Source organism: Argiope bruennichi, chromosome 5 (genome assembly GCF_947563725.1).
Source record: "Argiope bruennichi chromosome 5, qqArgBrue1.1, whole genome shotgun sequence".
Taxonomy (NCBI): Eukaryota; Metazoa; Arthropoda; class Arachnida; order Araneae; family Araneidae; genus Argiope; species Argiope bruennichi.
Window position 1 is genome coordinate 123,854,919 of NC_079155.1, and position 26,632 is coordinate 123,881,550.

The 26,632-nt window shown below is 30.8% G+C and overlaps 1 protein-coding gene across 1 annotated transcript in view; it reads left to right on the forward strand.

Moving 5' to 3' along the window:
* The window catches only part of LOC129968558 (neuronal acetylcholine receptor subunit alpha-7-like), a 191,113-nt gene that overhangs the window by 94,066 nt on the left and 70,415 nt on the right, over positions 1 to 26,632 (forward strand). The window contains exon 2 of the mRNA XM_056082572.1: positions 10,256 to 10,395. Coding sequence (XP_055938547.1) covers positions 10,256 to 10,395 — 140 coding nt within the window. The remainder of the gene's footprint in view (positions 1 to 10,255; positions 10,396 to 26,632) is intronic.

Genomic DNA, 26,632 nt, shown 5'->3' on the forward strand with positions numbered 1-26,632 from the left:
GTTGTAATTCGGCATATCGTGAAACTCCATTCCAATCGACAATCGCTAACTCGTTGTAAGCACCTCGGAAATTTCTTCCGTTACATACTACCCGAGGTCTACCTCTTCTGGCTACAAAACGTCGAAATGATAACAAAAATGAATCAGTAGAAAGAGAAGAAATTAGTTCAAAATGCTCAGCTCGAAAAAGGGCACATGTATAGATTACAATCCAAGACTTATCAACTCGCTTTAAGTGCAAAGACCAGCTAAGTGCACACCAACAGCTTCAAATGCTGCTGCAACTTTTACACGGTCAGCAGGTAAGGAAGATGGTTCAGCAACAAATGATTTACTTTTAAATCGACGACACTTCACACGATTATTCCATATTTTTCGAACTGTTCGTCTTCCACCTAATATCCAATATTTCTTTCTAATTAAGCTTAGGAGTAATTAAGTTACAGCATGGCAATTTTCAATATGAAAATGTTCAATAAATCGTTTTGTGAAATAAAATCGTCAGGCAAGAGAATAGCCTATAAAAAGTTAGGAGTATCTATGCGTTCTGTAATTCGGGTTTTTGCTCGAATTGTACCTTCCTCGTCTTTAAAAACATATAAATTTGTCTAAAAACATGTAAACTATTTCTTTAAAAACATTTTTAAAAACATTTAATTTAAAACATATAAATTAAAAATTATTATTTTTCAGATTTCAAATCAGGAAAATTTAGAATCTGTATAGATTGAATAAGTCGGATCTTAAGCTATCTTTATCTCATCTGACGATAAATTTTTGTCTAAGTTTCTCTTTTCATAACTATTCTTTTTTTGCATTATTGATTAATCTTAAGAGCCATGCTTCTAATCGAATAATAGAATAAAATTTCTTAGCATACCAAGGTATCTCTTTTTCTGACACGTTTAAATTTCATAATCTAACCTTTCTTCTTTCTAACAAAATTTTGGAAGTCTCACAAATAATTAATTCATTTACAGGCCAAGTATGGGAGGGCCCTAGTAACCAAGAAGGACCTTTCCACCTACTTGATTCAATTAAATGACTGGGGGAACACCCTGGAGAAATAAGATCAGTAGGATTCATATTTCCGGGTACATGACACCAATCACTTCTAGGAAAAGGATTTTTATTTCTTTAATTCTATATGCAACGAAAATTGACCATTCCTCTTTATCTCCCAACCAAAACAAAGCTACCATAGAATTTCTCCAAAATATTGTTTCTACGTCAGTAATATTAAGGGCAAATTGCATAGAATGTGCTAATCTTGCACCAATACAGCATGCCATTCATTCTAATCTAGGGATAGTTACTGTTTTAACGGAAGCTACCCTCGATTTAGCTCACACAAGAAAAATTTTATACCTTCCGAAGTTTCTTTTCTTCAAAATAATACATGTAGCATATGCTTGTTTACAAGCATCGACAAATACATGCATCCGAGTTGTATTATTGATTTCAAAATAACGAGGAATTTCTATATCATGCAAAACATTAATTTCTTTTAGCCACTTTTTATAAGCGTTAATAATATCATCTGGCAAAATAGAATTCCAATTTAAATTGAGACTAAAAGTTTGTTGCAATAAAATTTTAGGAGGCAAAGTTGCAGAACTTAGTAGATCAATCGGATCAAAAATTTTCTGAATACCACTCAATAGATGTCTTTTCGTAAATGCTTGTTGCTCTTTCATAAAATTGTCTAGATTTAAATTACATTTCAAAGTATCTTTATCCAGATCCCACAAAATTCCTAAAAGTTTGGTAACCCCACTATTTTTAAAAACATGATTATTCTTAATGTTGCTTTCCCAGTTTCTCAAATTAAAGCAACTACGTCATAAAACTTCGTCAGCCCTTTCAATTAATGCTTCCTGTTGTTTCGCATTATTAACCCCTGTAACACAATTGTCTACATAAAATGAAGGTTTCAATTTATCAACAATTTCAGAATATTCTATAGGTGCATTTTATAGCAAGTGTAACAAAACCGCAGCTAATAGTAAAAGACTTGATGATATCCCAAAAGCTACACGGCAATGTCGGTAAATAATTTCATCTTCTTTAGGTTAAAAGAATCACAAAAAATCTCGATGTTCGGGAGTAATCCCTAATTGAAGGAAAGTCTTTTCGATGTCTGCGGAAATTCCAATAGGGTAACTTCTAAACCCATCTATAATATCCGGCATTTGGTCAATTAAATTTGGACCTGTGTGCAATAATTGATTCAAACATTTCCCGCTTTCTCGAGCGGACGCATCAAAAACTGGTTCAATTTTTGTAGTAATACTATCATTTTTAGTCACTGGTCGATGCGGCAAAAAATAAGCTTATGTTTTACTTCCGGCTTTTCCTATTATTTTTAAAACTTCCCACTCATTAAATACCGTTTGGTAATCATCGAGACAACCCATTTGTTTTAGTGTGTTCACATTCACCTCTTCAAGGTCAACTCTTTATTCGAAAGCAATTCACTCGTGTTTTCTCTAACTTCGTATCTGCCATCCGATAAAATTTTCATATTGTTTTGAAAATACTCTAAAGGCTTTCAACTGCTCTTTACTTTTATTTATTTTCTCAATTGGGTCATTAATTCCAATAGTTTCAAGATCCCATAATTCGCTTATCGAAGCCTTTTTAGGATACAAAGAAAGAGCACTCAAGGTCATATCGTAGTTTACATTCACAGAGTAGTATCTCAGCTCTATGTTTACATTACACCTTTTAAATATTTTCTTTCTCCCTGTTACAGCATTTCTTAACCGCGTATTAATTATAGACGAACCGGTATGTATTTGGACAGTTTCATTCATAAACAATCTCTCGATTATATCTGAATCCAGAAATAAGTTGATTTATCAATCGCTATTTCTCAAGTCAGCTAAAATAATCCCTTTTTGCTTTAGTTGGTTTATGAGGTTATTATCAGTTAATTTTGGCACGAATCCTTCTTTCTACATAGAAACTATTAGAAAAAGAAAATGTATCATCGAGTGATAAAACTTTTAATTTGAACATATCATAAAATTGAGTTTTTGTTTTCTTTCCTCCGAACAACATATGTTGCATTTTATTTTCTTATTTGATTTAATACCTAAGTTTTCTATTGCTTGTTTAGATATATAAGAATTCTGAGACTCGCTATAAATCAAAACTCTAAGCATAATTGATTTACTGGCCGATTGTATTATCACAAATAAAGACATTAAATATACAATATCTACATTACTATTATTAGACACTGAATTAGTTTCTATTACAGTAGATTTACTCTTAACTCTATTTTCTTCAGGATTATCACGCATTAAATAAAGATGGTTTTTTTTACAATATATACATTGATTCTTAACGTTACAAAATTTAGAAAAATGACCAATAGTAAAACAGGCAAAACAAGCATTTTTGCTTAGTAAAATTTTTCTTCTAAAGGAATAGTTCTAGCTTCAAAACAATCCTTGGAGGAGTGTATTTTACCGCAAAAAAATACAAAGTAAATTTCGCTTACCTGGGGCGTTTTTATCAAACATGCTTACCAACATGGAAGCAGTTCCATAATCCGGAACAGATTTTGGGCGCATATCCCGTTTTCTCTGCGAACCAGAAACAAAACCATATCGAACAAGTTCGATAAGTTGTTCTCCCCTCACTTCTTTGTTTAGGAAATTAAGTCATTGTTCCAGGGATCGTGTTCCTTCAGATGTCTCTTTCAAATTCATGTGTCGTTCCCATTCGATGAGAATTTCTACGGGCAGGCAGGACTCCACTAGAGGACTTAGAAATTTGCCATATTTCTCCTGAGTTCGACCTAAACTCTTCAGGGCTCTTAATTTTCGACTCGAGTTCGTCATAAAGGGCAGGAAAATATGTCATCGCACGGCCATATATAGCATTTTTCATAACCATGGATAATAAGTCCCGCACGTAAATTTGAACCAAGAGATCCTCTCGTCCGAACCTGTCTTTGAGCTGGGTAGTCGCTTTCGGGTAGTTATCTGCTGTAGCTGGAAAACTCTAGATTACTCGGGCAGCTTTCGATTTTGGAACTACTGCTTTCAGAAGATATTGGAATTTATCCTCAGACGGCATAGAACTGTTCACCTCAATCTTACCAAACTGAGTCCAGAACGTAAGATATTCCTTGGAATCTTTACTAAACTTCTTTAATTCGATTTTTGGAAGTTGAAATTTGCGTTGTGACGATACTATTTCTGTCATCTCTTTTAGTGACAGTTAATCAATTTTTATGTACAGTTCGGTATATCGATCTAGATATTTTTCTGCACTCAAAAAATCAGCCTCAAACATTTGTTCAACATTTTCATCTTTGAATATCTGAACATTGATTTCAGATTGGGACTCTTACAGACGCTGAAATTTATCATTTAACTGCGCCTTCAAAACCAAAAGTTGTTTAGTGTCCGTATTTTCTTTTTCGAACTCATCGTCGATTTGTTTCTTCGAACACATAAACGATGTCTTTAGTACCTTTCTTTGTGCTTTTTGTGGTGTCACATCCATTTCGGACTCAAATTATTTTTCAACGACCACGTCCCATGTTGGGCTCTAAAAATATGAAACGAAAATTAACACAAATTCTCTTAAAGTAAGAATCAGAGGGCTGAAATCTACTCGATGTCATGTGATTGCTAATTAATGATATACCAAAAAAGCAGGCATGTGACACATAAAATCCTTTTTAATATTCTCGAACACAAAAGCAATACAACATTTTACGATCACATCACAGACAAAAAGAGAGACATAGAAAACAACGGTCAGTTTCTAGAATTTTGGAGGAGAAGAAAAGATGCCTTTTGCAGGCCTTTCGCAATATAAATTATAGTCTTATATTCTGCCTGAATTTATATAAATTTCTAGAAATATTTGAGAGATTCTGCGTTTGGGAAACAAACAATACTAGAAAGAGAAAACTGACGATTAACTTGAAGGAAATGGTAAATCCTTACATAAAATAGGAAAAATTGTTGAAAGGATCCATCCACAATGAAGAAAGTTCTTTACAAACATTCCAAATACAGACAGATTAAAGATTTTCAGAGAATACCAAAACAATTTGCTGATACAGAAGTGAAAGCAATAGTACAAGAGGTCAAAGCTAATCCAATTGCTGTTAAAATATCTCAAGGCTTCTCGCAAAGATAAGCGAAAGCAGTAAGTGCAAGAATTAAAAGACGGACTCTTCATGAACATGGGTTTCATGGCAGGATTCCACGTAAGAAATCACTCATCCCGAAATAGAGCCAGAAAAAGCGTCTTCTGTTTGCCAAATAGTTCCTTAATAAGGCTTTCGATCTTTGGAATAATACTTTATTTAGTGATGAGAAAAGAACTGAATTTTTTGGCACACAAAAGCTCGCAATAATGTGGAGGCCAAAGAATAAAAAACCCAGTTATAAGTATTCAGTTAAGACAATTAATATGGGAGTGGATCTGGTATGATTTGGGGGTGTATTTCGGTATCTGCAGTCGGTAATTTAGTATTTCTGGAATCTGCAATGAACAAAGCGGACTACTAAAATAGTTTAAAAGATAATGTTGTCCCTAGACTGGTGAATTTGGGACTATCACGTAGCTAAGGATCCTAAATAATAAGATAAATAATAATAAGGATCCTAATAATAACATCCTAAAATCACTAATAAGGATTCTAAACAAACATCAAAGATTGTAAAAGAATGGTTGTTCTATCGTGTTGCGAAGACTTTGGACCAGCCTCTTCAGTCACCAGATCTATACTCCATTGAAAATGTATGGACATATCTTAAGAAGGTTTAAGCCAAAGAACCATTTCTAATAAGGAAGAATTGAAGCAAGTTGTTATAAAAGAATGGCAAAAAATCCTTACCAAATTAACAATAAAAAAAACTGTTCACATCTATGCCTAGACGATTATAGACAGTGATAAAATCTAAAGGACTCCAGATAAAATATCAATATTATAGATTTCTTTGTTTTGTCGATATCAGTGTTCTCTGTTTACTTTTTCTGACGCATGGAATTTGCTTTTGTTTTAATTAAATTATTTCTTTTTGATTTAATTGGACACTTACAAGTTGTTGCATTCCATAAAAATGAGTTAATAATTGTATATATTCATTTTGTATTAAATGTCAATACTTTATTTGAAATAAAATATTTTCTATATCAATCGTGGGAGTTTGCTTTCTTTTGACTCTCATTGTATTTTACATACATATGAAGATATTGGAAGTACATTATGCACAGTTCTACTCAAACAAGAGAGTTGCAATTTTTTTTATTTGATTAGAAGATTGGTATTGAGAAAGTGTTTGATTAATTATGGCTCCTTTTGATCAATTAGATAGATAAACGATGTGGTAGAAAACCGTTTCTATAAAATTGCGGTCCGGATCTTTTAAGAAGTTATTAACAATAATTTTTCTAATAATAACAATTATATATATTTTTCAGAGATATAAGCAATTCTGTATTAGGTGAATAATTATGCGCCGGATTACTTTTTCGTCTGCAAAGGATTAATTTAAATAATGCAAAAAGAAATAATCATAAAAATATTTTTAAATATGGTATTCTTCATTCCTATTTGTTAAATTCAAATAGTTATTAACATTGAGATAATTCCGTTATATCTAAACGAAGTAAATACTCTTTGAAAGATTGTTGAGATTTTTCTGATAAAATCTTTCCAACATTTAACATTTTTAATATTTTTGGTAATTACATGATTTCCAGAATTATTGTGTTTCTAAAATAAATTCCAAGACAAAAAAAGAAAAATAATTATGGAATCATTTTAACTCAGGGTATCTGGCCGCTTGAGGAAATTCATGTCTCCAGTTACAGGTTAAATCGGATGAATAGACTAATAGACTCGGGGAATAGACTAATATATATTGAGAGGCAGGTTAATCTAAACATATTTAGATAAAATTAGCTTCATAGCATGTTAGTATTAAAATTGCAAGCAAAGTCTATTATAAAATAAATATTCAATACCTCTTTTCCAAAGCAGAAAAAAAATCCAAAGAAGAGACGCTGTCCTCATATCCTAGTAATAACCGCATCTTTTCTTGTTAGTAGGATGCACCGATAGAGTGGTAATCCCATTAACCGGAATATTGCTAAGGACTGAATATCAATGAAGCACGATTTTCGATTCAAGAAGCAGTGAAGCACTGCTGCTTGAATCAAGTGCGTTAAATTGGTAACTATGTAAATACGCATGCTATTGAACTCAGAAGTGCCTACTCGTCATTTTTTAAAAACTTTTCTTGTATATTGTAAGCCCTAATACATTCTAATCAATAATAAAAAGGAAAACATTAAATCTCTGTAACGCATTGGGTTGAATAGAATGGTTTAGTTGAATAAATTCAGTTTAAATGATAATTCTCTATATGAAAATCTGTTTTTGAATGTATGTTTTGTAATGCGCAAAGAAAAGTTTGGAAATACTTTGTTATGGGGGCATTTTACAAGATTCGTCTTCTCATTAGTTAGACCCGTCTAATCCTATGGGCTAATTTGATTGCAGCTCAAGAATGCCTTTAATCCACAAACACATAAAAAAAAATCCTTTTTTTTCAACTGAAAAATGTTGTCATCTTGAGAATGATCAAAGTAAAATGAAGTAAGGATTTTATGTATAGAATATGACATAAAAATATACATAGAATCAAAATCATTAATGGATTTGTTGCAAACAAATTCCATGAAAGCTTTATAAATTAAAATGTATGCATTTATATCGACATAATTATTATCTTAACCCGTAACTGGAGACGGGAGTCAAAATAACTCCGCGTTGTTCATTAGCTCTGACTATCACGTGGTACATTGTCCATGAATACACTAATCTCCTCAGTACCTTCAAGTTGTTCTTTCAGCAGTTTGTAGCCGAAAGCCCAAGTATGAGCATATGAGCATAACCGAGTTATTCTTTTTGAAAGTCTTTATTGTTATTGATGGAGACATCGATTCCATGCTTTTGAAACTGCTTTTTATTTGAATAATGCAAAAAGAACAAAGAAATATTCTTAAAATAATATTTTTAAATATTGTACTCTTTATTTTTGTTTATTAAATTCTAACAGTTACTAACTTGAGTGTAATTCCGTAATATCTAACTGAAGTAAATACTCAGTAAAAAATTGTTTAGGTTTTTCTTATAACACCTTTCCAATATTTAATATTATAATGTTGGATAATTAATATTATAATAATATTATTTAACATTTTTAATATTAATATTTTTAATTTTTTTATAACTACATGACTTCCAGAATGCATTGTTTCCAAAATAAATTCCAGAGCTGTTTAAAATAGAAAAAAAAAAAAAAAAACTGAAAAATAACAATCCAGTCATTTTGACTCCATGTTTCTGGCAGCGTGGGGAAATTTATGTCTCCAGTTCGAGTTATTGTCAGAATTTTTTTCTTTACTAATATTTTTCTCATCCTATAAATTAAATTAATATTTGCCTATTAATTCAATAAATTATTTAAAAGTATTAAATAAAAAAAAATCCTAAGTGTATGCAGAATATTATTACGTACTAAACAAAGCTATGCGGCCATCAATGCAAGGAACAGCAAAACAGCTTCATTAATTACTATCGTACAATATTATCCAATAAGTAATCTAAACGATTGACTGTTTCGCAGTTACAATTTACATTTATCTAAAGCCAAGTTTGAAAAAATTAATGAATTTCTGCATTTGAAGATTTGGAAAAGCTGAAATTTCTTCATGAGTTCCTGATCCATCTATCTTGCTCCTTTTTGCCATGTATTTGATTATAATCTCAAGTAGATTTTTTTAAGGTATTTTAGTTTGCAATATGTTTATTAAGAGGTAAAAAAAGCGTTATCAGTCTTTGTATTAACGACTAATATTTCATACTTAAATCGTATTGGAATTCTATAGTAATCAGATATAATTTAAAATAATAATAATAAAGAATCATGAAAGTCTTCATTAAAACTTAAGATGTCGGCAGTAACAAGATATGTCAATCATTCTAGATAATGAATTCTAACCATTATTAGAACTGCATGTTCATTCATCAAATTAATCCCTTTTTCATACATTGACAATTCTGACTCGCGCATCGAATTACTCAGTTTTTAATTTGAAATCTGCAATTGAATGATAATCTTAATTAAATTAAAATGCCAATATCACTTTAAAATGTTCCAACATTACAGATACTATTATTATTTTAATTACTATAATTATATAACGCCACAAATAATATGTCATCTAATTAGCAAGTTAATTTTTTGATCAAGAGTTAAATAGCTTTCTGAAACACTTTCATTCGATATCCTCAACGCCATCCTTAAATTACACGTATGAAGTTATTATTCAATAATAATAATAATATTTCAGTTTGTTGTATTTTCTTTGATTATACTTTTTTAAAAACTAAATAAAATTCTGAAAGTGATCGGTAAATGGAAAATTTAAACTATAAACAAATTGTATAACAAATTCTTTCTCAAAATAATTTTCTCTTTACATGAAAAATCAGCATATTTGGATAATAACCCATTCGGTTCTCACAGAAAAATTCCTGCAAATATGACAACTTAAGTTAGATATTTATTCATTGGCGATGCATATCTGCAATTTATTGAAAACTTTACAAACGAAATGAATAGATAAGAGTGGGATAACTTGGATCTTCCAAGCATTGATGTCGGAAATTAAGACGAAAGGAGCATTGCAGAATTTAATGCATCATTTAATAAAAATTTAGTACATCATTTTCAATACATTTTCTTAGATTATTTTGACATTCAGACTCTAATTTCATGCATAACCATGTGCATTATATAATTGGCATCAATTCTTTGAATTTTCTTAAGAGCTTTATTGAATTTTTTTATATATTTGTTCGTAGTGGGACTTATAAGAAGCGTAAAGAACTGGTATCCGTACCTTTTAGAGACCAAATAAAATGAATATTGCAGGGCATAAAATTGCACGTATCAAAAACTTATATAATTATTTTTGATTGAAATTTCTTAATAAGTTCGCAAATTCCCTTCATTATATGGTAATAAATCGATCATTGTTAATGAACACAATCGCATTATCTATGAGTTGACTGTTTTTTTACTATCAACTACTAAATATCTTAATTCACATTGAGCGCTTTATGCACATTTCCTTTTTTTATAACTAATTTATTTCAAGTATGAAAAAAAAACGCAACTCATGATTCATACCTTTTTCCTCATTTCAGATTCTATGCAAGGCCCTCATGAGAAGCGTTTGCTGAATGACCTGCTGACCGGCTATAATGTGCTGGAGAGGCCGGTGGCCAATGAATCGGAACCCCTTCTTCTCAGTTTCGGTCTCACCTTGCAGCAAATCATAGATGTGGTAAGCTTCTTTTTAAAGAACTGTTTCATTTATCTTGCATATTGAGGGCTGCTACGCGCATAAGATTTTTCAAAATAGTACCAAGTTCTAAATAAAGGCAAAGTATGTATAAATACAAATCATTTACTGAATCATACACAGGATGTCCTTAAAGTATATATATATATATATATATATATATATATATATATATATATATATATATATATTTATAAATTCTGAATTTTACAGGAGAACAACTGAATAGATAAACCTGAGGAAATATTTGAAAATGAGTAAATAATGAAGTGTGTTTTGCTTTATTTATTATCAATTCTTGAGTTACATACATCTTGAAGAACATAATAATGGTTGTTTTTCACATTTAGGCATGTAGTTTGCCTAAATTTGTAGATTGCCTAGCTTTGTTTAACCCTAATAACTCATTATGCCGAGGGCTTGCCACTTGGAGTTTATTTAACCTCCATTTTTTCTATCAACAGAATACCTTCAGTTCAGATGTAATGCTGTCGCAAACTTCAAATTATCTGAATATGTGTAGACCAAATTCTATAAATTTAACTCATCAATTCATCTTTACTTTTTTTCATTTATAAAGAAACTAACTCTGAATTTTTGTACGGAGAACTTATCTATCAGTTGGAGAATTTCAGTTTAATGTTAAATTACAGCTATTTGTAATTTTGAAATTCTTATAGTTAGAAAGCAACGATAACACATATAACTGAAATATCCATTGTCAGAAAGGAACGATGACACAGGAAACGAAATACCCATTGTCAGAAAGGAACGATGACACAGGAAACGAAATACCCATTGTCAGAAAGGAACGATGACACAGGAAACGAAATACCCATTGTCAGAAAGGAACGATGACACAGGAAACGAAATACCCATTGTCAGAAAGGAACGATGACACAGGAAACGAAATACCCATTGTCAAAGGAACGATGACACAGGAAACGAAATACCCATTGTCAGAAAGGAACGATGACACAGGAAACGAAATACCCATTGTCAGAAAGGAACGATGACACAGGAAACGGAATACCCATTGTCAGAAAGGAACGATGACACAGGAAACGGAATTTCCATTGTCAGAAAGGAACGATGACACAGGAAACGGAATTTCCATTGTCAGAAAGGAACGATGACACAGGAAACGGAATTTCCATTGTCAGAAAGGAACGATGACACAGGAAACGGAATTTCCATTGTCAGAAAGGAACGATGACACAGGAAACGGAATTTCCATTATTAGAAAGGAGCGACGACATATGAAACTGAAATTTCCATTATCAAACTGCCACATCATAAAATGGGAGAATGTTTTCAATATATTCTTGACGGTCAACAACCCTGCTAAGTGTAAAGTTGTAGCCTTTCAGTATACAGATATGATTTTGGAACATTAGAACATACAAGGATATTTTTATGCAAAATCACACCTTATTTTATTGGCAATTTAGGGAAAAAACAGCATTAATACTTTTTCATATTATTGTTACTAATATTTCAGATACAATGATATGAGAAAACTCTGAACTATAGTAATTTTCATTAACCACGAAAACATTGGAGAGTTCTATAAGCTTGTGGTATTCACATTTTTTTTTCATTATCTAAACAGTAAATGAATTTCACAGTTTTCCGCTTTAATGACTTTCATTATGTGCATTCTTATGCTTTCGTAATAGGAAAGATTTTCATTAGGAAGTATAGCGACAACTGTTTGGAAATTTATAAAATGTCAGATGAAGTCTAAATTCTCCTTCGGTATTTATTTCCATCACATAAGAGTACAAAGTATTTCAGAGATCGTTTACAAATTTTTATGTTAGGCCCTGAGAAATAAGCATAGAGAAACAAACTATTTTTACAACGTAGGGGTGCAGAGCGAAGGATAATAAGTACAAAGGTGTCTTTCTCAGTGATGTAAATGAATGGAAAGAATGCATCAAATATGCAATACAAGTTCATTTAAATAAAAAAAAGACTGAAATTCACAGCAATAATTACATTGTTTTTAGCAAGCTAAATCCATTAAACACTAAACTGAAATATTCTGGATGTTGACTGTTGTTAATGTAGTGTACTTGTCACAATATCTTTTATGTTACACAAATATCGTAATGGTGTTATCAATTCAACTATGTTCACGTGTTATTGGGTTTTCTATTAAATCTAAATTGTTACGAATTCGGGGTTCTTTCGATTTGTTAGTCGATGAAAAAACGCCATCAACAGGCCTCAGTAACAATTTATTAAACACGAATACAACGAAATACACAGCCGAAGCGTACATAATCAACACACAGCAGCACATTACAATAAACAGTAGTCCACAAGTAGTAATCGGTGGTAATAAAAACCACAAAACGCAAAGCGGTCAGACAGAATTCAGCAGGAGGGGGAATCATCCTAGCTACTCTCTACGGTCTCTCTAAATGTCTGCAATTCTCCACTGATTCCTCGCTATAGCTGTAAACAACTACCGACTCACTACTACACGACTGGCTACTCCACATATGACTGGATGCTGCTTCTACAATAAATTCCCGGTATTGGCACGCAACTCGATTCAGCAAACGCTTGAGCTCTTCACAACGCTTGCGTTTCGTCGTTGACTAGCTATGAGACTCTAAACTGTTCGGAAACTCTTTCTACGAAGACAATCTTCAGCTTAGACCACCAGCCTTTTGTAGTTCCTGGAGACTGTCAGAGAAGGGTCTGGAATAATAGGCATATCTTGGTTCCTATTGGCTCTATCACCAAAATCCTGGAAGAGGCCAGTATAATTTATTTTGTCGCCAAAGTCGAGAAATCACTAAATGGCCAAGTTTGTCGTCAACCCCTGAGATCACTGCTTCAGCATCCGATCAGCATCCAACAGAGCTTATCGTAAAACGGTCTTTCCAATGTTTGCGCTAACCGCACTGGGAAGCAACATTGCAGATTTGTTACAATATTGAACGATTTAATAGAATACAAATCTTGTGCGTCCTTTCCTTTTCCTGTATTCGATGAGAGATAACCACATGAAACTCTGCTCATGTGTTACTATGGATTTGTTTTTATTTAAATTCCCATTGAAAAGTTTAAAGAATTACAAATCTTGTATATCATCTCCTTTTGTTGTATTCACTGAGAAGCATGCCTTTTGTATTACTGACCCATAGTCCCGTCTTTTGTTTTAAAAATGACTTGTTTTATATGCCGAAGCCATTTTTAAAATCTGTATAGAATTATCTATACAGATTTTGGGACATATTATATAATAATATTTTTAACATAAAAAATTGTTATAAATTACTTTAAACGAATAAATAATTCATGCTTAGAAGGTAAGTTTCCTAATTTATGAATCTTTAAATCAATTTCTTAAAAACTGGACTAAACACTAAAAGAATCTGACAATTGGAAATGCAAAATTAAAATTTTTTCTAACAAAAGTTTGTATTGGTTTTGAATAAAAGAGCTACTTAAGTTTTTCCGCAAACTTTCGCTGTTGCTTCTAAAAATATTTCAGAAATAATAAGGGTTTTTAATAACGTGGTAACAGGCCACTTTATAAAAAGGACTATTTTCTCTAATGAAAATTTCCCCTTCCTATTCCTGAAAAGTCTAATGAGGCAGGAATAACACCAAACCTCCTTCTAACTCGCTAACTTCACATTTTTAAAAATAACACTTTTAAAGCTTTATAGTTCATTTTCTGTTAATTCTCGTTTTAATTAAATTTTTTGACGTCTTCTGTTTTAAGTGTGCCGATGCTTTTTTTTTTCTTTCTTTCTCTCTCTTCTTTCTTCTACGGTTTTCTCTACACTACTATCAAACTTTAAGAGATAATGAGTTTCTTTAAAGAACTTTTTTCTTTTGTTTCTATCAAGAGCTGCGAGGGTTTCCTGATTTATTAATATCACCTTTGAGAAAATGTTAAAAATTTTATTCGCGAATAATCCCTCTGCATGAGTTTTTAATTCTTTTAAACTTCACATTAAATATTATCCACCAAAGTGATATTTAGACAATTTCTCAGAAAAAAAAAGTTTTTCGTGCTGTATTGAAATTGCTAATACATAGCATCGTAAAAATTTAACAAACCCATGAATGTATGGAATGCATGAAACGTGAATACCCCTGTCTGAAAATTCATTGTAGTGGAATGGAAGATAATATTCATAGAATACCATTTTTGTAAAAACTCTGTATACCATTCTCTGTATACCATTTATTCTTATGAGATAGAAGATAATATTCTGTGTATACCATTTTATTAAAAACTTTGAAAATTCATTCTTATAGAATTGAAGATTATATTCTGTGTATACAATTTTCCTGAAGATTTTGAAAATACATTCTTATGGGATAGAAGATAATATTCTGTGTATTACATTTTATGGAAATATTTATTTTTTAATTTCATATTTATTTTAAGCCGACGGTGGACTTTGAAATTTGCAAAAATATGAATTTTTTTGTTTTATCACTCAAATATATGCTTATATTCAACTAAAATAGCATTATAAATGCATTGTTCAATAAAATGAATATTTAAAAAGCTTAGAGGGATATATATATATATATTAATGACTCTTTCTGAAAACGATATTCTAATTTCCTTTAAATATCTTTGATATGTTCTTAGGGGTTTTAATTTTTGAGGATATTACATAAAACTGATAATTAAGATTTCTGTTAAACATTAAAATAACATTGATATGCATTCTAAGTATCGAGTTATTTTTATACACTTTAATTTTACTTCAGAAAAGCACAAAATTAGTACGAAAATTAAATACATCTACATAAAAATATTTCTTAAGAATTAACTGGTATTACAAAATCACACCAATTTTGTTTTAAGACTTTATATAGAAAAATAAGGAGAAAAATACTAGAAATGATTAAAAATGAAGTCCCCCGAAATATTTCTAAATTTAAAAAAATGATGTATTATCTTTAAAAAATCAAAAATTATATTTCCTTTTAAGAAAATTTATTTAAGTTTTAAGAAACGGTGGCGTTTTTAAGAAATATTTGAAGTATTTATATTTCGATACAAATGCATAAAATGTTTCTTTATTCTGAATGAATAATTCGCAAAAATTCCTATTCAAATCCACCATCCCTTTAAACCACTCTGTTTCTATAATTGAGTTTTTGGATTATAATTGAAAAATCGAGAATTCTAGTTTCATTTGGAAACAAATCGATATACTTTTTGGGCTTATTAATTTCGTTGATCTCCGTTTCGAGTTATTTCGTTTCCTCATTAGTAGAAAGAATATAGGAATTACAGAAATGCAATTCGGAAGCTTGAATTAATTATTAAACAAAAGTCCATAGCACATAACTCCAAACTCCAATAGCACATAGCATATTAAAAAAATTATTAAACATCAAATTTTACTATGGGGAGAAGGAAAATAGTTTTTAAATATTTTTTTTCTTCTAAAAATAACTTTATGCTGAAATGTTTTAAGGCATTTCTGAATATTTCGGCGTAATAATTTATTTTCATTCATTGAAATATTGTAAAATAAATTGCTTTGTACCAATTTCACATCTTCTAATGCTTATTAATAATGCCATAGTGTACAATTGCTAAAAGGAATTGAAAATCTGAAGAAGAAAATGAATGCTTTGTTTGATATTATTTATTTCTAAAAAAGGACTTTACAGAATAGAAAATAATGATTTTTACTTTCTCATACCGAAGTATAAAGAGAATGTTATAACTGCCAAAAAATTCGACCACGAGATTTCGACAAATCTCCACGTTTTAGGCCTTCCTGACTTCGAAAAACTCATGTTTGGAATGAAGTCTTTCTGTCTATTTGTAAATGTGATAACTGAAAATCGCTTAGAACTGAAGATACGAAATTCGACATGTGGACTTAAAACCATTGTTCCCGCAAATGTAGCTTAACGCCACACTTGGCAATCTTAAAATTAAGGTAATATCTTTACCCGCCCTTCCGGTCAAGTCTTTCAGGGGTTCATTAGAACGTTGACCCGCATCGTTGTCCCTCACCACAGAAGCTGTAAACAACTTCAATTTATAAGGCTTAACAAAGCCAACCGCAATCAGCCATGTATTATATCAACTACTTGCCGCAAAAGGGAGTGTATATAGTTGTAAGTTGAAGTACAGTCCACTGCTGACTTCGAATCACCATATATATTTATGGATTTCTATCAAATTTTGAACTAAATCCAGTCACAAAGAAGTCTGTTTGTCTGATTATTTGATTACATGTGATTGGCCGCGGTGGATTGGTGGTAAGGTCTCGGCTTCGGAGCCCGAGGCTTTCAAGTTCGAGACACGATTCCATCAAAGAACCGTCGTGTAAGCGGGTGTGGTGCACGTTAAATCCGTAGGGGACAATCTACGGAGAGGGGGGTGTCATCTCAGGGGTCGTCCTCGTCATCTGACCGCGGTTCAAATTTACGAGATCCCATCCAAAGTAGCCCTGATGTTGCTTCAAAAATGGCACGTTAATATAACCAAACTAAACTAAAACTTGTTTACAAGTGAACTCAGTAGCTCCGAAATGCAAAGAGTCAGGAAGATAAAATTAGGAACACAAATTTAGCATCCAAAATATAATTTCTTACCAAATTTTGAATCATATTTGTATAAGGATTTACAGTCTGTTGATCTGTACTTTCGCATGCATGTAAATTCAATAATTCATAAACAGAATGATTTAAAACAATCAGATTTGGCATTTTACCTAATGAATGCAACTGTAGTTCCGTTACAAAATTTGTTTCTGTGCTTTCGAAATAAAAGACTTTAAAAATACATATTTGTGCGATAGATTCAATAAAAATATTAGATTCGCACCAACATTATATGTTTCTTAATGACTGGTCACTAATGTCATGCAAGGTATTTACTGTCTTTTCCAAGATCCATAATTGTATGCGAGTAGAAAGGGGAAAGGGATGAGATCTTAATTCGTAAATAAGTGAGAAAATTTCGGGTAGACTACTCCCGAAATAATGCTTCCATAATAGAAATGCGGTTTAAATCTCGAATACACGTGTTCTTTGTACTTACTGTTCCGAGGACGCGCATCAGAAGAGAATATTTTTCTTAATTAACACAAAGAAAATAATATCATATAAGAAGCGTTTTATGTATGAAAGCATAATTACCTAAAATACAAAAGAATAGTTTTCACCGAAATATTGTATTTAATATTCCAGTTTTAAAAACATTTGAGGCATGAAGTTTTTAAAAGCATTTTTAATTATTGTATTTTAAAAATGGAAAAATACAAATATAGACAAGATTGAAACCGAAATTATTATTTGTTAATGATGAAACAAATTTATATTACTGTATTCAAAATATTGATTGTGATCGTCTTTCTATTAATCCAATACTGTATTGCAAATGGGGTGGTGGTGGCATTAGTCAACAGAGACTTGGATATCGAACCTAAGATCAGAAAATTAGGAACATTTGCTAAATGAATGAAGTCCATTTCCAAATGACCTTGAGCTGAAAAATGGAAGTTTTCCTGTGTAAAAACAATTTTTTGTTATTTTAAAAACTGATGCGTGCTCTCCGGAATGAACAAGCAATGTATAGGTAATCCCAAAATGAGTTACCTAAATTAAAAGGCTTACAATGTAATAAAATTGTATTTCCAAACAACATTTGTTGCAGCTTTATGCTGCTATTATAACAGTGAATAAAATTTTAATAGCAAGATATTTTATCCACTGAGCTTTTAATGACTCTTTCCCACGATATACTAATAACTTATTTTCCCCTGTTTCTCATACAACACGCGTTTTCTATTTCTTTGCAGGGAGTAAATGTTAGACAAAACAACAGTAATGGCCGTAATTCTTATGTAGCAGTTTTACTTTAGGTAAAATATCAGCAACGGCCATGATGGCGAATCCTTACTCTAACCCTAAAATGCATGATTTACTTTATTTTTTACAAAACAAAATGCATTCATTTCGAATAACTGCATACAATTTAGAAGAATTATTTTTAAAAATTTTAGTTTTTTTTTCTGGTGAAATTGTAACAAAACAAAATATATCAGTTCGCTACATTATGAAGTAAACAATAACCCAATGACACAAATCACATTATAAAACAATTCTGCAATAACAAAAAGTCCCTCTTTATCAACATAATTTTTACAATACAATATATATATATATATATATATATATATATATATATATATATATATATATATATATATATATATATATATATATATATATATATATATATATATAATATATAATATATTGATAGCATTTTCAATAGTAGAATTATTAATACAGCCGTCTTGGTATTTTTTCCCAATTTTCGTGTTTAAATACAATTCTAGTATCGCTGTGGCCATAAATCTGTCTTTTTTCAGATGTTTATCAAAACGCATTTAAAAAAAGATTTCAAAACACTCATTGTTACCCTTTGAAACAGTCATGTGAAGCTTATAAATGGAAATAAAAAAGTATAACCAAATGGCTATGCGATGCATTGTACGGTTAACACCTTGACTGCCGAGGGGGGCACCTGTGACTGGCGGGCCCATATAAATTACATTGTAAGAAATTCAGAGTGGCAGACAAAGTTTTGATTCTTTCTAGAATTAAAACTTGATTGTTAATTCAATTGCAAAAATCAGATTGTCAAACCATTTGATAGAAAATCCAAAGCTGTATCGTGACTAAACTTGAAGATCTCTATGATAACATTTGATTATAAGAGGATAAATATCTTGGGGCGATCTGTATACATAACAGAATGCTTGTGATTACACTGCAAAATTCATAAAACTAATTATCAGTTTTGATGACTTCAAATGTATTTGAATTTGCATTTATATTTATGTAATTTCACAGTAAAATCGAAATTTCAGACCATCGAGAATTCTACAACAAATACGACTTGTATGTATGCATATTGGAAATAAAGATTTTGTCGTCATATTTTGTATGTAATTACTTGTTGCCATTTTCTGCATTCCATTCACTCGTTGTTAAATGTACAACTGCATAGAAGTTCATATTCAAGAGGATTACTTTTGCGAAATAGTTTATTCCAAATATTTAGAAAACACTATTTGCATCTCTAATCAGACTATTATATTATTTTCATCACAGAGATTTCTATTCATTCTGACTCGCGAATATGATTTACTGAGAAGTCATTTTATATTTTTTTCCCCTTTGAAGACTGCGTAAGGCGAATTTCGAAAGGCATCTCCACAATTCTAAATGTTTCTACTAATTAAAGAATCCAATTAATAAGAATTTGAATAATTCTGTTGAATATTAAATCCAAACATTTGAATTATCTGAATATTAGACAGATATTTCAGTTCCTAATATTTTCACACAGATGAAACGAAGAATATCACTAAATTGCACTTTAAACCCTTGACCAACAAATTTACTTAACTTCCTAATTAGATGATGAACTCAATATGGAGCATATATTATTTCAATTCTTCTATGACTAGAAAGTAATTGAACTTTATAAAAACACTATAAGGTCAAAAAATCAAAAGGAATGCTTTCCTTTCCTCTTTTTTCCATGTGTATATTATATAGCATATTTTGCTTTAAGATTCTTAGTACAATGAAGATATCGTTTTAGATATAATTATATCCTGTTTTGAAATACTATTAGAACTTGGCTTGTAATTTTTTTTACTGCAATCATATAAAGAGGGCGACGTCTGAGCTAACAACCCTCCCCTTCTTCAAATCTCCATGTACCATACCAACAAAAAGACCTGATGAATTTAACATGTACCTGATTGGTGTGTCGGTTTGTTGTATATTTTCACGGTCGATTGTTTTACACCTTAGTTTATTCTATAGAATCGAGTTCCGAACAAAGAATAATCTACCCCTGATAATGGTATCACACTCATAGCACTGAACAGTGAATAGAATCGAATACATATTTGATCTCTCATCAAATATTCTGATTTCAAAATTTGATAAAAATCTTCAGTTGGAATATTAAAATAATATAGAAAATTATGTTGATATAATGCAGAATTTCTTTAGTTGCTATATTTAGAAATCTACACTTCAGCAAATTAATAAATTGCCAACCATTTTCAAATTTTAACAAAAATTTGTGAAAAATCTATAACTATATCTATAGGGTAATACACTAAATATCATCCTTTTATCTCAATGTCATTGTAATCCCAGACAAAAGAATAAATAGAGGCATCGATATTCGTGATTTTTTGATGTAGACATATGCATATGAAGAATAATAGAGAGAAAGAAAAATAATTTGACGTTTGACACTACTATAGAGAGCTTGAAATAAGGATTCTTCGCTTTTGGCAATAATCGACTAAGACAAAATTTAGTTGATCCCCTTTTCTTGAAATTTTACAAGGGTAATTAAAAATACACAAAACCATTATCCGCTGATTTTGAGAAAGAACATATAATCTATCCAATTGACCTGAAAAGATTTATGTTTTAGTGTCAAAATCAATGGCTTTCATTTAATCTATCTGGTATCGAAAAATAAGTGATGCCAGGTAATAAAACCTTCCATGGACAGATGCGTTTAGTATTTCGAAGCTTATTTCAATCGCAGATACATGATATTTTCAAAGCTGAAAACATATTTCCTTTTTTTTATACTCTTTTGAGTGAGATTTTTCACATTTTACTGTGCCAATTCCAAATCTATTGACCTTTCAAAAATCCTTCAGTCATGCTATTTTATCATTTCCCAGCTTTTATAGCTTATATTTAATGTATTTGTTATGTTTATCTCGAGCAGATTTTGTTAAAACTCTCTGATCTAGTGCTGACGTGAAGTGACAACCATAAATCAGAGAAGTATCAAATATATTTTTCGGAACGCCCTCATCTTTCCAAAAGTGGCTTCTTTTTATCAGGAGTTGAGATGTCCAACAGTTGGCATGAAGGGAACAGGCACGATATTTCCTCATCTTGCTGAAAGAAACCGATTTCAATGGCAGTTCGACTTCTGGAACAAGTCAGATAAAATCGACACTTGGAATAAAAGAAGCAAATCCTATTTCATTCAGAGTTAAGAATATTATTGAAAGTGGAAAATAACTGTCAAAAGGAACATACTTTATAACAAATAAATATTATAGGGTTTTTTTCCAATATATAAAGGAAATTTTATAGGAATATTTTCTCTTCAGTTTTCTCGAATGTGTAATACATAATATAGCTCTGTTAATCTGATCAGCTTTATAGTTCAGGAAAGCAATTCAATAGATGCTCTGAATGCTTTTCTTTCTCTAGTTTAAGCAGCGTTCATATGAGGCCAGCTATTGCGCGTAATGGGAAGCCACGCCTACCTCAGGAACATCATGTGAAACCAACGGGACAATGTCTCATAGGGATAACTATTTGCCATTGCCCCGTTGGGGTTAAGTGATGTTCCTGAAGTAGGCTTGACCTTCACTTGCTCGCAATAGTTGGCCTGGCGTGAACCCTGTTGTATTCAAATTTGATACGGATTTACTCTTCTAATGCCAGCTTCATGTTTATAATTTCATTTGTCTAGTTCAGTTTTGAGATTTAGGGTTTATATGTTCACGATTAAAACAGACCAATTGAGGTTAAACATTTTAACGGTTTTGCTTTCTATCAACGTCCGTTTTTGAATCAACCTGAGGACTATTCTCGGGAAGAACCTCTTAATTTTTAACTGTGATCAAATGACGAGAGTGACCCCCGCTTTGGCATCTAAGCCTTGATAGCATATCAGCAGGATGATGATTGACTTACAACTTTGGCTTTTACTAGATGCACATACATGGAGTAATTTCAATTGAAATCGAGTATCAAGCCTGGAATTTTACTTGCCGTGACCTTACTACTAGGAAAATGCTGTCTAAATGTTTTAAGTTTTTTGCAAACTTTTAAACAGATTGGTTATTCTGCTGAAAAGGCATTCAGATTGCATTCAGTTATCCCATTGCAATGTGTTCATAGTGAAAGAGACTTAGGACCGAAAATGTTTTATTAGATTCAGGAGATCTGCAATGTCGAAATTTATCACATTCTAAAATCGAATTTCTTAACAATTATAATGCTTTTTCTACTTCGTAAACGAGATACAAAAGAAATGGAAATATCATAGAAATGTTCATCCTTTTTAAAAAACTATTATCCGTTATAAATTTTTTTAAAAATAATATGCGTTTTCTATCTGTTGTTATAAATAATATAATAAATCTAAATGCCACGGAACTCTAAGGCAAAATACTACAAAGACAAGTTATTTTGATATATTGAGTCAAAGAAACCGATAAAGGACATTTTTTACTCAGTTGTGATAATTTCCAATAATGCATGAAATTAAGGAATCTTATTGTTCTTTATATTGAATAGTCGTTTTTGGCATTCAGCTAGTCTTCAGGGGATAGATATTGTAACTTCTATAAAATCTTTTAGACAAAACTTCATGTTAAAAAAAAACATTAACTACTCTTATATTGTCGAACATTAAATACTCTTATATTTTCTCTGTCCATCGTACACATGAACTACCTGAATAAAACCAAGCTCCACAGAATCTATTAAAAACGTAAATATATGGTTCATCTAACTTTCACAATACTTAATAATCTTAATGAAAATACCAGCCCCCCCCCCCCCCCCGAGCATGCAGCAACGCTATACTGAATAAGTTTGCTTTCTTATTTCTTATATAAACTCTACAGATGCTGAATAGAATCCTTCTTTATTAGTTTAAATACTGGAAGTGAATCATGCAATTACATATTTGATGCAAAAATAAAAACAAATTTGATATCAATCACAACACCAAAAGTATCGTAATAAAGTAAATTTAAGAATATGTTTAAAAATTAATTAAATCTTAACAAAATAATTTTATAGCAACTAAAGTGGTATTATTAGAAATGATTTAGACATTTAACCCTTTGCACTAGAGAGGTGACTCATGGTCATCATTCAAGACGGTGCATCATTTTGACGTTTTATTTGCTTATTTTTCAATTTTGATTGTTAAAAATAGCTACAGAATGGTAAAAAGATGTAAATTGACTTTTAGGGGAAATTCAACTTGAAAAACTTATATATTTTTATTTTTCGGAACAATAAACAAGCCTTTGTACTAGGTGAATAATTTTGCATCGAATTACTTTTCCGAGTGTAAGACATTAATCGATGTTAAAATCAAATTCGTACGGGAATATTTTCGAAAGTTATCGTTTAAAACATAAAAATATTGCTTAATTGTCAATTAAAATTTTGATTAAATTTTGAAACAAATCTCCCCAAGGTGCACATTCTCACTTTCCAAAACATATATGTGCTAGTTGTGGAGTCAAATGGTTTGCTCTTACAGCGCTAATAGTAGCTGTGAAGTTCTCTATTTTCAAAAAGTTATGAAATTATTACCCAATGAAGAGAAAATAGCAATAGCACCTATTTATTTGACTTTTCTTTCAAAGTGACACCCTATGAATTATGCACTTTTGCTATCGTTCATGTAAAGTTGAAAATCCCACTGATACACCTTATTTTGCCATTATTTCAATGAATTCGGCGTTGTACTACTTTTGAATATAAGAATCGGTACAAATCCTTCATTCCACAAAAAAGGCATATATGGTAAAATCAAAGGAATATGATACTTGTAATGGTAACGGAATATGATGTTTTAACATGTAATTTGACATTAGGAATTGTGATTTTTTTTTTACCATAGTCTTAAAAAAGCTATTTTTAAACAAATTATTAAATCTGGTATTTGTTTTTGGAATTTATCTTTTTAAAACAAAAACCAACCTTTATGCGAATTTCAGCAAACAATCCTTTTGAAAACATTTTAGAATGATCAAATTTAAAAATTTTGAATTTAATCTGAAAACTTAAGTTTTAATAATGGCTGAGAATTTTAAAAACCATTTTTTAATTATTTTTCCCAGATTCATTTTATTTGGAACATGATGATATTTATTTTCTTAAAGATCAAAATTTCAGCACCTAGTGAAAGATGCGTAATACTGCCGGCATTTATAAAAGATTCTATTTGATATGTTTTGATAGTTTTGTTCATCCGTTCATGAAATTCAAATGCGATATCATTCACGGATCTGAGGAAGTCTTGTTGATAGATGAAACGCGAGTCCATTTTGAAAAGAAGGAATAACTATCGTGTTATTCGCAGTGATTGAACTCGGCACATCTGAACAAAACAATGTTCAGTCCTCAACTGTAGCATTTTTTCAGATATTGGTGTTTTATTCTTCTACGAAACGTAAAAGAAAAATATTCCCTGGCGTTAAAGTGATAATAAAAGTTATCAACAAGCTTTTTTGTGTGTGTTGTAAAAAGGATGCTCTTACTGGTTTGATTATTGCTTAGGATTTGGTTTCATTAGGATAAATGTTATGCTCTTAAGATATTCCATATGGTACTTTCTTACAATGTTGTTTTCAGCACTTCGTGCTTTTTGATATGTTTCAACAATCTTTTTTATTGTTATTATTTTTTTTCCATTTTTTTATACTTAGTATTGCATTAGTCATCATAATAATTATTAGAGGATATTTATTTTTATCGGATTCTCCATCAAATGCCCTCAACTTATATATAAAGAAGGATTTAAAATTCAAGCTTTGAAAATAATAAAACTTTTTTTTGCTGTATGGTGAGCATAGCTGTACTAAATATAATTTCAGATATCTTTTTAATACATCAGAGAATGAGTAAAAGATCAAGTACATCTTCACAAATACTTGTAACTGAATAATAAGGATTCAAAAATATTTCTATAAAAATAACAATCTTTTTTGTATTTATTAAAAATCTCAGCACGAATTAGAGCACCCCCATTCAATCCATTTATTTTGTAATTTTATATGGAAGTACCACATACCAAATCCGCTCATCACTTTCATTTCCATATTTTAATGTTTTGTTCAATATTACTAACAATGAGTCATAGAGGCACTGTTAACATAGATAGTAAAACCACATAATGACTCAAGGAATTATAAAATTTAAAAATACTCTTCTAAAAATAAATTTAATAAAAGAGAATGTTTAAAACATAATTTTTAATTAAATGCTGGTAAGTTTAAAATGAGTTAATTTAGAGTACCTCATAATAAATAATATGGAATAGGAAGATCAATTATTTCTTAATAGAGGGAATTAAAATTTAATAAAATTATAATATAATTAAGTTCTGAAAATATTAAAATCATGCGTTGTCAATAAAAATATAAAAGTGTGAAAAATTCCAGAATTTTAGCATATGTAGATAAAACAAGTGAAAAGGTATTACAAAAATTCCATCACGACACAAATGCAGTTTAAATAAGCATGCATGTAAAAATTTCAAAATTCATATAGAATGTTTTTATTTTTAAAAATTAAGTCAAATAAGACTTCGGCTAATGAAGCCTTTCAACAGAAATACAGGAATGGTTTTAGATTATCTACAGTTATTATAAAGTTCCACTATTTTTTAACATGAAGGATATTTTGAGTCATGGTAAAATGATGAGGCTGACAGCTAAGTTGGCATCGTCAGCTACTCCAAATTTCTACCTATACCTACAGAAGGTGTGGAGATCTTCAGGAGAATTGGTTTTTGAATTCGAAATCATGTGGCTCCGAGTCTACACCACTAAGCATAGTGGTGTAGTGTTTCATAGGAAATAGGAAAATAAATTTTTAAAAAAATCATGACCTTTTCTTCTCTTAACATACATAATCTACGAACGTCTGCGGTAGGTGCTGACAAAATGATGAAATATCACAGAGATTCAGCGGAAAAACAGGATTCTGTCCCCCCCCATCCAATTTAGATCATAAAGAGCTTAAAAAATATTGCTCCCATGAAGTTATACAATTTGTTTTTATTCCAAAAGAGAGGCATAAGATACCTGGTAAAAAAATAGAAGCAAAGCAAAGTTATACGTTGATAAGTTAGAAAAGAAAACAAACTATACAAATTCTTTATTGGCTCTTCTTATATAACAAATTTTATGGGAAAGGAGAAATTTTTTGTGTAACATATATTTCCGTTTGAGGAAAAAGCGAAAGTATTTTCAAAGTCAAATTTTTAAAAAATATGTTTAAGAAGCTAAATGAATTGTAACAAAATCAGTGAATTAGTTTCGTTTCTTGGATCTGGCTATAAATGCTCTCATAGGGCTGTTTACAAAATCAAATTATCAAAATTTTAGGC